At 36.2% G+C, this 15,304-nt stretch overlaps 1 protein-coding gene across 3 annotated transcripts in view; it reads left to right on the top strand.

The window, feature by feature from the left end:
• ARID2 (AT-rich interaction domain 2) overlaps window positions 1-15,304 on the top strand; it is a 218,639-nt gene that overhangs the window by 147,905 nt on the left and 55,430 nt on the right. For all 3 annotated transcript variants that reach the window (XM_004384559.3, XM_023738839.1, XM_023738838.1), the window contains 7 exons: window positions 39-135; window positions 226-435; window positions 1,219-1,386; window positions 7,650-7,731; window positions 9,637-9,771; window positions 10,421-10,617; window positions 10,883-13,743. In XM_004384559.3, coding sequence (XP_004384616.1) covers window positions 39-135; window positions 226-435; window positions 1,219-1,386; window positions 7,650-7,731; window positions 9,637-9,771; window positions 10,421-10,617; window positions 10,883-13,743 — 3,750 coding nt within the window. The remainder of the gene's footprint in view (window positions 1-38; window positions 136-225; window positions 436-1,218; window positions 1,387-7,649; window positions 7,732-9,636; window positions 9,772-10,420; window positions 10,618-10,882; window positions 13,744-15,304) is intronic.

Genomic DNA, 15,304 nt, shown 5'->3' with positions numbered 1-15,304 from the left:
AGGCTATCTCAACAATAGTGCCTTTTGGTTTTTTCCAGCTTTTATTGGATCCTGTTGATTTCAAAACTACTCATCTGATGTTTCATACTGTTACAAAATGCCTAATGTCAAGGGACAGGTTTTTAAAGATGAGGGGTGAGTGCTCACTTAAGTTTCTCATTGTCTAAAGTGTCAAAACTTTTTATCATTTGTTAAAATACAAATGTGTGTATGTGTCCTTTTCAGGTATGGAAATTTTGGGAAATCTTTGCAAAGCAGAAGATAATGGAGTTTTAATTTGTGAATATGTGGATCAGGACTCATACAGAGAGATCATTTGTCATCTCACTTTACCTGATGTGCTGCTTGTAATCTCAACACTCGAGGTGCTATATATGCTCACAGAAATGGGAGATGTCGCTTGCACAAAAATTGCAAAAGTAGAAAAGAGCATAGGTAAGATAGATCAAAAGAAACGTTTACATTATTTTCTTTATTGAGTGAAAATATTTAATGTGGTGCTATACAAAAATCACAATTGATATTTGGGGTTTACCGTTTTATTTTGAGGAGTCTTTATTCCTTCAGACACACTTGTTTGCCCTTCTCTTTATTTTAGTTACTATACATCAAATTTAAAATCGACAAACCTGCAGTTTCTGGGTTTCTGGGAAGCAGGTTTGCTTGTTTCAGTTGGTCTTCTACTACTAGTACGCAACTAAAGCTGAGTGAAACAGGCTTACTCCTGTTGCTGGAAGTTGCTGGTAGTACTAGTATCCTTAAAATCAGTGAACTCACCTCCTTAATGTGTTGTCGTTTTTAAGTCTACTTACTGTAGCATACCATATTAACATTTTATTCAGTGATTAAAATATTTTCTTTCTTAGGTATAAATACTAAAATCAGAGGTAATAAAGATGTAGATTGAAAACTACTACAATTGGAAAATTAAAATGTCATTTTCAAAATCTTTGCTTCCTAAATCTGGCTGCACATCAGAATCACTTGGGAAACTTTAAAAAAATATATAGATGCCTAGTCCCCGCTCCCAATCTACTAAATCAGTTTTTAAAAATTGAGGGTGAAAATCTTTTTTAAAGATCCACAGGTAATTCTGATAGACAGTGATTCACGGACTGACTGGCATTTGAGAACCAGTATTCTGTACAACGTATATATTCTTCAGCATTTACATGGTCTTATACTAACTAATAACTGCTGGCTATTTATTTATTTTAGACATGTTAGTGTGTCTGGTTTCTATGGATATTCAGATGTTTGGTCCTGATGCACTAGCTGCAGTAAAACTCGTCGAACATCCGAGTTCCAGTCATCAAGTTTTATCTGAAATTAGGCCACAAGCTGTAGAACAAGTCCAAACCCAGACCCATGTAGCATCTGCCCCAGGTTAGTGTTTTTATGTAATCTTTTTCAGTATGGTTATTGGTATGTAAGATTTAATACTAAGCATACATTTAAATGTGCAATATAGGGAACTGATATTTTATATCAGAGTAGGCCAAAGGAGAATTTGAATATGTACTCTAATTTCTTAGCCATTACACATTCCAGGAGCAGCGGGATCAAGGCGAACACAGGAAAAGGATAGTATAATAGAAAAATCATACTGAGAAGGATTTGGAGAAGAGTGTGAGGGACTAGCTATTCACAATTATGAGAGCAGTAAGAAATGCCCAGTGTGATATTATATGTGATTTTGGTCATGGGAAATTGATATACCAGGAATAGGATAATCATATATTCCCTTATAATTCTCTCAGGTGATCATTAGAATACACATTATACCCCTGACTCTTGGACCCAATGCCACATAGATTCAGAACCTAGTAGCAGACACGCATGCGTACACGCAAACACAAACACACACACACCAGCATGCATACCTGCGCATGTGCACCCTTCCTTGGCTCAATTCTGTTTAACTCAAATCTCTTTAATTATAATGCAGGGTTGTCTAGTAACTAGCTTTCTCTTCAGCCTTGGACTTTTTTCTCTTGGTTCATCATGAGTCATGATTTTATATTTTAGCACTCCTAGCCTCTTTGTTGTAGAGTGCTTTTGCCGCCTTCATTTGTCCTGGGAAAAAAAGATTCATCTTTTTGCATTACCTGCCCTTCCTTCTCCTACCCTCCGCAAGACACCTCTCTTTGAATGGAGTATACCTGTTTTCTCAGTTGGTCTCACCTCTCGCTTTGCAGTATGGAGGCCATCTGGCATAAATGTCCTCAACATCTTACCCCTTCACTTAGAAACTTAGTAGCATCAGAATTCATTCTCTTTCAGCTTCCTCTAGTCTTTGGAAGAGGTGTTACTTCTTCTGAATCTTTCCCATCTCCTTGTTCCCATGTCTTAAACCTCTCGTTCTTTACCTGCTTCTTCTTTTCAACCTAGAAATACATTCAGATCTTTCTCATCCTCAACTACTCCCAAACCAAAAGTCTCATTATCCTTAATCTTTAACCACTATATCCGCCGAATCACCAAATCTTGTTGCATTCTTCCTAAATACCCTGGCCTCTTCAACTGATAGTGCTAAGAACAAGCTTGAGACTAATCATCTCTTGCCAGCTATCTGGTCGCCACATGTTCAATCATGGTCTCAATCTCTCTTCTGCTCCACTTCATAATATTAAAATTATAGTTTCTATTTATGTAAAATACATAATGTGTATCCCTTATTTTGTTAATTTCCATTGTGTCTTTCTGTGGTATATAGTAGAGTTGTATCATGTGCTTACTTGAATTCAACTAGCAAACTGGATAAATAATTGTTAGTTGTTATTGTGTGCTGTCGAGTCACTTCTGACTCCTAGAGACCCTATAGGACAGAGAACTGCCCCATAGGCTTTGCTAGGCTGTAATCTTTAAGGGTCACTGTGAGTTGGAACCTACTCAATGGCAACAGGTTTGGGGTTTTTTTTTTTTAATCTTTAAGGGAGCAGATCATCAGGTCTTTTCCCACGGAGTAGCTGGTGAGTTCTAACTGCTGATCTTTTGGTTAACAGCTGAGCACTTAACCATTGTGCCACCAGGGCTCCTTGAACAAATAATAGAAGGCATGAAAAAAATGGGTAATTTTGACTATCAATCTACTCCATGAGCATTCACCCATAGGCAATAGATATTGAACACTGACTGCATATTGGGGAATCTATGCTCAGAATATTAATGGTTTCTCTACCTTGACAAGAATTGGAGCAGTTTGTACTGCCAGTTGAATGGGTAATGAGGATGTGTTGATATCCGCAAAGAAGAAATTGAAGATTAAATTAAGGGCCATAGAGAAACTAACAAAGAATTAGAAGAATTGGTAAGTTGAGGACACTGAATTGTAATGGACCATTTGAGAAATATTCAAGGGTGATTTTGATGAAAGCTACTCTTTGCCTTATCTCTGACCTTTGGCCTTACCAATGCCTTTGACCTTAACCAATGAAAACACAACCCCAACCTGAGAGTTAATCCTCATTTGCCAAATGGACAAAATTAAACATTGAAATCTTGTGACTTCTGTGTGTAGTAATTCATTGATAGAGGTGGGAATAGGCCTCCAAAGACCAAAAAGAGTTCATTTTTGAGCTGGTGAGCACATTATTACTTGCTCACTCTGTATGACAACTTTTAATTGTGTGATCAGTTATCCTTTATAGTGTGCCGCCCCGCCGTCCCAATAGTTTTAACACTGCTTTCTTGTAGAATGGTCATCTTCGAACTTTTTGCTCACCTACCTCTTCACTGTGAAAACGTCTGTACTAAATTTCATCACAACTTAAATGATTGCCAAGAATGTCTTTTTTTATGTATATTAAATTTGATATTATAAAATAGTTACAGTAATTTTTGTATACACTGGAATCTTAACACTTATTATTATCCATTTAAAAAACACATAAGCTCTTAACATTAGAAATTTTACAATATCCCTCTTTATAGTTGAACTCATATTCTGATATCCTCACAGAATTTTGCCCTAGAGTAATACATTTTATGCTTAAAAGTCTTATTCATTACCCTGTTAAACTATTCTGCTTTGAAAAACTAGAGACATTTTAATGTAAGGTTTTTCAATTCCCAGTTACTCTGTAAGGTTCTAAGTGTTTTAAAAAAATTATCATTACAGGTTTTAGTAATAAGCAGTACATCATACAATAGTAAATGTATTACAAAGTTTTATAAATAATTATTAAACAAGTAGTAAAATTTTCAGAAGTATATCTCTTAATGAAATAGATGGGATTTGGAAACTATTCATCCAACTCATCTCTGGTTGAATATTATTTATTACTAGAATGAAACTGGGTTTAGCATCAGTTCTGTCCCTGTTTTTCCTTTTTTATAGATGTATGTTGAAAAATCCACTTTACGTAAATAAGCAGATAAGGATAGAACTTAGTCCAAAAAAGTATTAAAATTATTTTTAATGATCAGCTGACAACTTAACTGAATTCTTCAATTTTGTTGAAATCAGAGAATTGACAATTGCCTGACTTGCCAAAGTGTTTTTTGCCCTGTCATGAAAGACGGTTTCTTTTCAGTTTCTGGATAATATATCAAAAAGATATTAACAGGACTTGACTAAAAATTACACTCGTTACTCTTCTGTTTAACCCAGTTTATTCAGAAAATATTAGCACACTGGTTCTCAAACTTTAGGGTGCATCAGAATCACCTGATGGGCTTATTAAAATACATTGTGCTGGGCTCCATACCCAGGGTTTCTGATTCAGGTAGGGCCCGAGAACTTGCGCAGGTTCCCATGAGATGCTGATGCTGCTTATCTGGGGACTACACTTGAGGACCATTAGTTAGAAAAACTGAAATATTGTCCATATCAAGACCAATAAAGTATTTTCTGGTAAAATGCTTTGATCATGTGCTTTGAATACATTTTTATCAAAACCTTGGCACTGAGATTTACCACATTCAATTTACAGGAAATGTCTACCACATAACCTAACCATTGATACTAGTCTTTATTGTCAAAAGTATCTGCTTACTCGAAGTCACTTTCTGTTAGTTAGAAAAAGTATGGTTTTGTTTTTCAGTTCAAGAAAGCATGTTAATATGTGTTCCTGTTATACCCAATCTTCAGAATTCTAATCATAAAGTAGTTATTACATTGCCATGAGTTTTTTATCTGGATGAGATAAAATGCCACCACCTTCCATATTAAAAAAAAAAAATTATCTGTGCTTTCCTTACACAGGACATTCTCCCTCAAAAGTAATGCACTCTTTGACAGTAGTTGAGGGATAGAGGAGGCTCGGACATTAAGGAAAAAATTGTCAACACTCTATAATATATCTGAATTGAGAACACACAAAGGGCCAGAATACCTAATTTCTAATGTCAAGCTTTGCCCTTAATGTAATATATAAAACACTGGAATAGACAGGAAGCCCTACCATGCTACCTTTGTTAAAAGAGCTTTTGTGGACAGTAATGTTTCTAATCCTCCTTTTGTTATTCCAGAGGTTTTTATTAACCTAGAGAAATACACCATAGTAATAATAGCCAGCATTTGTATAGTATTTCTATGTGCCAGCCATTGTTTTAAGTGATGTACATATAAACTTCTGTAGTACTTAAAACAACCTATGAGGTTAGTGTACTGTTACTTTTTCCTGTTTTATACACAGAGGGGTTAAGCAACTCATCCATGGTTATATAGCTAGTGAGTGATGTACCTCTGGAGCCATCGTCTCTGGCTCCTGAGTGATACATTTAACCATAATCCGACAATACTATAAACGATGGGTGAGAGAGCCTTTCTGTACTCAAAAGGGAGAACAGCAATTATCAAAGGGTAGGTAATGTTCTCAGGCAAAGCAGTTTTAGGAGGTAGTACATACCAAAGTTGAGTGCCTGGAAATTGATTCCTTTAAAGCTGTGAGTGACTGTGTATCCTTTGGAATGTCTTCCACTGTCCTGAGGGCAACACTTCCAGTTTTTTAGCCATTTTAAATTATATGACTCTGATTTATCTTCTTAATTTGATTGCTTCTTTTGCTTTATACATTGTTTATAAAGTTTCTCATAATTTCAGATGTTTTAAAAAATTGATTGTTAAATTGATTCAGTAGATTTCAGTATAAGTATGGGATACTCTTTTCATGGATATAAGTGACAAAAGGGAAGAACATTTCTACATAAGGGTCAGGACTCAGAAAGGCCCTATTTTCTGTAATAAGGTCACCAGGGTAGAAGGAGAAGAAAAGATAAGCCTGAATTGCCAGCAGTAAAATGGATTCGGTTCTGATTATTATGTTCTTTAAAGAAGACTTTTGAGCTATATGTAGCTCTGGTATCCTTAGTTCCTGAGTGAGTGGACCAGGAACTTAATCTCTAAGATTCAGTTTTCTGATCTGTAAAATGAGAATAATTAAGCTTATAAAGAAGATTAAAACAACATAAATGTAAATTGCTTAATACAGAGAAAATGTTCATTAAGTGTCTGCTGTTAGCTATTATCTCAATAAAAGTCTGGGTACCTGATCAGAGATCGTGATTGCTTCAAATCATTGACAGATTAAGCTGTGCTGTGGAGCTCCTCTAGTTCCAGTACTTTAGAAATGCATTTATGCTCTTTGAGGGTTCTGAGAAGTTTTGCTAAAATGTCATCTGAGAAAAGTAGGTACATTCTGTATGTTTTAAAACTACAAAATAATGCTGATTCAATGGTGAAAAGTAAAGTAACTTTTTGTAAGTATGTTAGATTCATCTTTATAATTTATTAGAATATGACTAAGTTTATGTTCTGTATTTTTTGTGATTTCATTAATTCCTGTGTATAGCATAGCAGAGAAGATAGTACATTCATTTTTCTACACATCTGTTCAACTTGCTAGAAAATAATAGATGATTCACTTCATTTATTCATTAGCCTTGACATTGTCTTAAAATGTCATTAGTAAAATTTTAGAAATTATATATGTAGTAAAATTAATAGCTAGTGCATTTTTACAAACCTTTTTGCCTGTTTCAGGACAAAACAATATACTTCAGAACTATTACAGCTGATCTTTCCTCTGCCCCCCCGCCCCCCTCCATAATCTATGAAAACCTTTTCTTGACTGTGGAACTTAGTTTGGCTTTTTTTCATTTTATTCTAGAAATTTTATATATACCACTTATAGAGTTAATAATAAACGTTTATATTTAGAAGTGAAGTTATAATTTCTGTTGCAATCTGCTTTTAAAATTTTACCTTTTAAAAGTAATTCTGTAACTACACTGAGCTGCTTTTTTATTGATACGTTGAGCTGTGTGAACTGGAGCTAGTTACTTTAATCACTTGGTGTATCGGTTTCCTCATCTGTACCTACCTCATAGAAGATTTAAGTAAGATAAAAATTTAAAGCATTTAATTCAGCATCTGGCCCATGGGAAAAAATAGTTTTTTTTTTTTTTTAACAATATTCTTCAGTATTGTCATTTGAATAATTATGAAAACAGAACAATTTATATAAAACATCTCAAACAGTGCCGGGTATAATACTTGCTCCATTACATATTAGTTTCTCTCTCAAGTTTATTACAACTTTTTAAAGGGATTCTTTGTGACTATTTGTTAGTGTCCATGAGCTGAATATGGCAGATAGTGACTAAGTTTTTTAAAAATGATGTAGTTAATGTATTTTTTTCTTTAGCTTCCAGAGCAGTTGTAGCACAGCATGTTGGTCCACCTCCAGGAATAGTGGAAATAGATAGTGAGAAGTTTGCTTGTCAATGGTAAGTGGTTTGTCTCTATTAAGGCTTTACCCTTGGAAAGAATCTTTTTTGTTAGAGTAGAGTACTCTTTATATAATAAAGGACAATGTAAAATCACTTCATTTGTGTGTTGGAATAATTTGAAAGAGAAATATTCAACAGAATCTTCAGAATTAAATTAGACTCTGACTAGAATTTTATGAAATTATACCATTTTCAGATTAAATTTTGTGTTAAAAAGTTATCTTTGACTTTGTAGAAAATAAGGTTTGTCAGATTACAGAATTTGTTTTTCTTAAATTAATATTGGTTAGAATTGCATTGAAGTGACTTTAAGAAAATAAAGCCAGCTTTTGTTATTAAATATCCCATCTTCCTCACCAAACGCAAAAACTTCTTGCTCACTGATAGTTAATTTTACCTTTTTGTGAGTAGTAAGTAGAAACTAATAAAATGATAGACTAGCCAGTATGACTACCTTGAAATAAGCAACTTGAAAATAATATTTTCTTGAGAAAATTGGGTAGTCATATCTCAGCCATTTTAGGGGGGAGGATTAGACCTGATTAGATTTTATTTTGCTATGGATAGTTGCCTCAACATTATTTATGAAATACCACTTTAATTCTTTTAGAAGATTCAAGATTGAAATACAACATTGCTGACCAGTGATGCATCAAGTTTTAAAATTTCTTTCCTTGGATCGCTTTTCTCCCATTCTTTGATATTATTTGTTCCCCGTTTCATGCCCTTGTTATCCTGTTTTCCGTATTTTTGGTGCTTTCATATCTTTGTTCCTATGATAACTTTCTCCAGACATTTCTGCTTTGCTTAAGTCAGGTTAATGGTTTTATATATCTTTAATTATTTGCTGATTTTTCTTCACTTTCTGTATTTTTACACCTTGACCCTTGATACTTGATGATTCTCTTCCAATAATATTGGGAAATGTTTATCTTTTACATTGAAACCAAAATGAAGTTTTATATCTAGTCTTTTTCAGAAATCTTGATACAGAAAGGGTTATGAAAGTTGGAAAATGTACCACAACCACTATAAAATGTGTATGTGTTTTAGGTACAGATTTGATCTTATAAGTCCTGGTTGCACATTTCTGCTGGTTCTTTTGCAAGGGGGGAAGGAGTAGAAGAGGGAGTTACTTTACAGTTATTTCATCATAATTATTATGAATTGATTCATTTTATAAGCAGCTGTAACTTGGCCTGTTACGTATACTGAGTTCTAGAAATAATCTTATAGGGGTAACTAGGCCTCCAGTCCTAACTTATAGATGGAAGTTAAGATAAAAAGACAAACTAAAGTTTGAAATAGTTTATAATGGATTAGGAAATAGAAGTGTTCAGAATTGGGGGGTGGGAGTATGTGGAAAGGCAAATGTCAATTTTTAGGGAGTAGTTGACAAACTCACGTAAGTTTTTTGTGAAGAGGGAATTTAATCCAAGAGTCATGAAAAGATTAACCTTAATTCAGTGCCTCCCCGCTGCCACCACCTCCAGTTTTCCTGATCTCCAATGGAAATAGTTCATAATCGGGAGCTTCTGTTATGATTATAACTAGACAGGAACCTGAGTAGATACTCACTGAATAAAACTATTTGCTACAGAACATTTCTTGTAACCAGGCCAACCCTGCTTTCACTGGGATATGAAAATAATTTTTATATTTGTTGGTAATGATAGTTTTTGTACTAAAATAAGTTATGATTAAGTAGTTAATCTCTTTTTATTTGAGTAAGTCTGTCTAAAGCCTAGCATGTATTTTTGCTAATATATCAGATAGTGAAATTTGATTAGTAAGTGTAATTATTAATTTGTAACACATTGCCTTTGAACGGTTTTGTTATATTCAAATATGGACTCTTCTGTGGTGTATTGCATAATGTGTTTTATTTTTCTCCTCTTTTAGGCTAAATGCTCATTTCGAAGTAAATCCAGATTGTTCTGTCTCTCGAGCAGAAATGTATTCTGAATACCTCTCAACTTGCAGTAAATTAGCTCGTGGTGGAATCCTAACATCAACTGGATTTTATAAATGTCTTAGGTAGGATGCCTGAGATCTTAAATTTAAGTAAAATTCATTTATATCCCTTGCTACACTTCTTGCTCTTTAGCGAAAATAGCAAATATCTATCTAGTTTTAAACATCTCCAGCTACTTGAAATTTTATATTGTTAGGTTATAGGGTGGTGGAGATTTAAATAAAAGGGAATTTCAGAAATCACAGCTGGTTTTTGTGTTTGAACATTATGAGGTTTATCAAAAAAGAAAAGGAAGAAATTAACTGCTTTTTTCTTACCTACTTTTATACGTTAAAGACATGACTTTTTCCCTTTTAAATCTTGAATAAGTCTATACAAATACTCTAAATTCAAATATCAAGGCTTTTTGACATTTTGCAAAGGTTATAAAATAGGTATTGCCTACATGCAGCTTTTTTTGTCATGAAGTGGAATTATTTAAAGCCCAACAACACTGTTAATAAATAATGATTTTAAAAAATGAGAGGATTAATCTGTTTTTTTCTTCACTTCCTGACCTTGAGGAGTACTACTGTGAATCATACCAGTTCATATATAAGTGACAGTGAATAAATATACTGCTGCTGTTTATGTTACCATTGTGTTAGAAGTCACTATATTTTGCTGTCATGCTAGTTATCACAACTGATTAAGCTTATGTGTACCTGACAGAACGGTCTTTCCAAATCATACCGTGAAGAGAGTGGAGGATCCCAGTAACAATGGGCAGGCGCATATTCATGTAGTAGGGGTAAAACGGAGGGCTATACCACTTCCCATTCAGATGTACTATCAGCAGCAACCAGCTTCTACTCCTGTTGTTCGGGTTGATTCTGTTCCTGATGTATCTCCAACTCCTTCACCTGCAGGTATTTTTATTGTGTTTTAAATAATACTAATTTAGTAATAAAAACTAAATGAAAAATTTGTATTATGTACATTTCAACGTGTAACTTTTTCTTCTTTTTCCAGTAGTGTTTTCTCTCACTTGATCTGTTGTTTTATCTTATTAACGTAATTCAAAGCTGTAGATGTTCATTTCTTAAAACTATTTTCTCTTCTATTAAGTAAAATAAGTTTTACTTGTAGCTTTCAGGTTCATTCAGAATTTTGACTTTTTGTCCATATTTTCAGGAATCCCTCATGGACCACAAACTGTAGGAAATCATTTCCAGAGGACTCCTGTTACCAACCAATCTTCAAATTTGACTGCAACACAAATGTCTTTTCCAATACAAGGTGTTCATACTGTGGCACAGACTGTTTCAAGAATTCCACCAAATCCTTCAGTTCATACGCACCAGCAGCAAAGTGCTCCGGTGACTGTCATTCAGAATAAACCTCCAATTTCTTGTGAAGTCGTTAAGGCTACAGTAATCCAGAATTCTATACCCCAGACAGCAGTGCCTGTTAGTATTGCTGTTGGAGGAGGAGCTGCACAGGGTTCTGTGGTTCAGAATCATAGTACAGGGCCACAACCTGTTACAGTTGTAAATTCTCAAACATTGCTTCACCATCCTTCTGTAATTTCCCCACAGCCTCCATTACACACAGTGGTACCAGGACAGATACCTTCAGGCACTCCTGTTACAGTAATTCAACAAGCTGTACCACAGAGTCATATATTTGGCAGAGTACAGAATATACCAGCATGTACTTCTACAGTTTCACAGGGTCCACAGTTAATCACCACATCACCCCAACCTGTGCAAACTTCATCTCAACAGACATCAGCTGGTAGCCAGCCACAAGACACTGTAATCATAGCACCCCCACAGTATGTCACAACTTCTGCATCCAATATTGTTTCAGCAACTTCAGTACAGAATTTTCAGGTAGCTACAGGACAAATGGTTACCATTGCTGGTGTCCCAAGTCCACAGCCCTCAAGGGTAGGGTTTCAGAACATTGCACCAAAACCTGTCCCTTCTCAGCAAGTTCCGTCAACAGTAGTACAGCAGCCTATTCAACAACCACAGCAGCCAACCCAACAAAGTGTAGTGATTGTAAGCCAGCCAGCTCAACAAGGTCAAACTTATGCACCAGCCATTCACCAAATTGTTCTTGCTAATCCAGCAACTCTTCCAGCTGGTCAGACAGTTCAGCTAACTGGACAACCAAACATGACACCATCTTCCTCACCATCACCTATCCCAGCTACTAATAACCAAGTCCCTACTACCATGTCAGCATCTTCTTCCACCCCTCAGTCACAGGGACCACCTCCTACAGTCAGTCAAATGCTATCTGTGAAAAGGCAGCAACAGCAGCAGCATTCACCAGCACCCCCATCACAACAGGTACAAGTTCAGCAGCCACAACAAGTACAGATGCAAGTTCAGCCACAGCAAACGAATGCAGGAGTTAGTCAGCCTACTTCTGGTGAGTCGAGTCTAATAAAACAGTTGCTGCTTCCAAAGCGTGGTCCTTCAACTCCAGGTGGTAAGCTTATTCTCCCAGCTCCACAGATTCCTCCCCCTAATAATGCAAGAGCTCCTAGCCCTCAGGTGGTCTATCAGGTGGCCAATAACCAAGCAGCAGGTTTTGGAGTACAGGGGCAGACTCCAGCTCAGCAACTGTTGGTTGGGCAGCAAAATGTTCAGTTGGTCCAAAGTGCAATGCCACCCACAGGAGGAGTACAAACTGTGCCCATCTCGAACTTACAGATATTGCCAGGCCCACTGATCTCAAATAGTCCAGCAACCATTTTCCAAGGAACTTCTGGCAACCAGGTAACCATAACAGTTGTGCCAAATACAAGTTTTGCAACTGCAACTGTGAGTCAGGGAAACGCAACTCAGCTCATTGCTCCAGCAGGAATTACCATGAGCGGAACACAGGCAGGAGTTGGACTTCAGGTGCAACCACTTCCAGCCACTCAAGCATCTCCAGCTGGACAATCACCGTGTACTACTGCTACTCCCCCATTCAAAGGTGATAAAATAATTTGCCAAAAAGAGGAGGAAGCAAAGGAAGCTACAGGTTTACATGTTCATGAACGTAAAATTGAAGTCATGGAGAACCCGTCCTGCCGACGAGGAGCTATGAATACCAGCAATGGGGATACAAAGGAAAAGGAAATGCAGGTGGGAAGTCTTTTAAATGGGAGAAAGTACAGTGACTCAAGTCTACCTCCTTCAAACTCAGGGAAAATTCAAAGTGAGGCTAATCAGTGCTCGCTAATCAGTAATGGGCCATCATTAGAATTAGGTGAGAATGGAGCATCTGGAAAACAAAACCCAGAACAGACGGACATGCAGAATATCAAAAGTGATTTGAAAAAATCCCTAGTTAATGGGATCTGTGATTTTGATAAAGGAGATGGTTCTCATTTAAGCAAAAACATTCCAAATCACAAAACTTCCAATCATGTAGGAAATGGTGAGATATCTCCAATGGAACCACAAGGGACTTTAGATGCCACTCAGCAAGATACTGCCAAAGGTGATCAACTAGAAAGAATTTCTAATGGACCTATATTAACTTTGGGTGGTTCGCCATCTGTATGCAGTATACAGGAGGCTTCAAATGTGGCAACACAGCAATTTAGTGGTACTGATTTGCCTAATGGACCTCTAGCTTCAAGTTTGAATTCAGATGTGCCTCAGCAACGCCCAAGTGTAGTTGTCTCACCACATTCTACAACCTCTGTTATACAGGGGCATCAAATCATAGCAGTTTCCCACTCAGGATCAAGAGTATCCCAGTCTCCTGCCCTGTCATCTGAAGTTCGGTCTACAAATGGCACAGCAGAATGCAAAACTGTAAAGAGGCCAGCAGAGGATAATGATAGGGAAACAGTCACAGGAATTCCAAATAAAGTAGGAGTTAGAATTGTTACAATCAGTGACCCCAACAATGCTGGCTGTAGTGCAACAATGGTTGCCGTGCCAGCAGGAGCAGATCCAAGCACTGTAGCTAAAGTAGCAATAGAAAGTGCTGTTCAGCAAAAGCAGCAGCATCCACCAACATACGTACAGAGTGTGATCCCACAGGTAAGTCACTCTACTATCACTTTTGTCTTACGAAAATCCTGGTTTGTAAATAGGATCTTAGGGGAAAATTGCTAATGCGATATTTTTCCATGTCTCACCTTGAAGAGTTATGGTATCAGCTCACCTACATACTCAAACTGTTGTGCTCCTTTTTTTTATTTTTCTGGTTTTTGTAACATTAAGCAGCTTTTGATTCTTTAGCACATGATTTAAAGAATCTTTCAGTTTTATAATAGACCCATGTTAGTAATTTTCTGTACCCAAAATAAAGAAGCACTTACTAATCTAACATCTTTTGGGGACTTTTAAAAATGTATCTTAGTCTCCTTCTGGAGTTTACTGGGGTTGCTAAGAGTACTTCAAAAGAGTATTTCTGTATTTGACTTTGACATGAGGATGTTTTTGTGGCCCGTTTGACAGTACTTTTATATAAAGGATGAATCCTGTAAGAACTTTATCAAGTGTGTTCTTGATATATTTATGTATTGAATTCATTTCCTTTATTCTTAAAAAGTATTAATTTATAATTTCCTTTTTTTCTAGCTATTCTGATATTCATATTTTGTTTTTCTTACTCTTTTGCTTCATTGTCATGTTCTGCTATTCCCTTTTTTAATACTTAATATCCCATCTTTGTACATCTAGTAAATTAACAGTGTTTCCTAGGATCAGTGCTGCTGAATTGGAGGTTCAAACAGCCTATAAAGAATTTAAGGACATTCGTAATACGCTATTTCCACTGAGATCTGAGACTCACAAACTGTTGCTTCTCACCCATTTTCTGGGTCACTTCTCTTTCTCTCTCTGTTTCCTAATTTCTTAAGAGCCAGAGCCTATCCCTGTCCCTTCTGAGACTATTGCCAACTCTGCTAGCCCTCTTCTGGCTTGGGTTTCTTCTCTTTCCTCACAGGGATGACAGCTCACAGTGATGAATCTGTGTGTGGGGGTTGGGGGGTGTTGGAAGATGAAAGAACAAAAAGAAGAGTCCCTTGCTTCAGAGTAGTTCATCCACTAATATTCATCTTTCTTCATGTGAATGATAAAGCTAGATAATGGTGTTCTGGGCATAATAGAATTTTAATTTATGTTAATATTGCCTACATCTAAGTAGCTAAATAAATTAGATATTCTTTAGTGTATACTGGGTAAGTGGCAGTAATTCGTACTGAGTTATTGGTGGAAAAAGGTGCCCTAGTGGCGCAGTGGTCAACCACTAACCAAAGGTCAGTGGTTCAAATCCACCAGCTGCTCCACGGAAGAAGGATATAGCTACTGTAAAGATTTACAGCCTTGGAAATCGTATAGGGCAGTTCCACTGTATCCTACAGGGTCTCTATGGGTCAGAAGCAACTCGATGGCAGTGGTTTTTTTTTTAATAGATTTGTGGAAAATATGAAATTATTTTTACACAGACTTCCAAAAGTTGTTTTTCATTTAAACACACGCAAAGTTTTTGCATAATACAATGTCTAACACATAGTAGACTTTCAGTACAGTGAGTTTTCTATATTTGTTTCTTATATTTAATCATTTCCCAGTTTAGCTTGATTATGTTCCTGAC

This window comes from Trichechus manatus, unplaced genomic scaffold (assembly GCF_000243295.1).
Source record: "Trichechus manatus latirostris isolate Lorelei unplaced genomic scaffold, TriManLat1.0 scaffold00123, whole genome shotgun sequence".
Classification (NCBI taxonomy): domain Eukaryota; kingdom Metazoa; phylum Chordata; class Mammalia; order Sirenia; family Trichechidae; genus Trichechus; species Trichechus manatus.
This window is presented reverse-complemented; position numbering and strand designations above follow the sequence as displayed.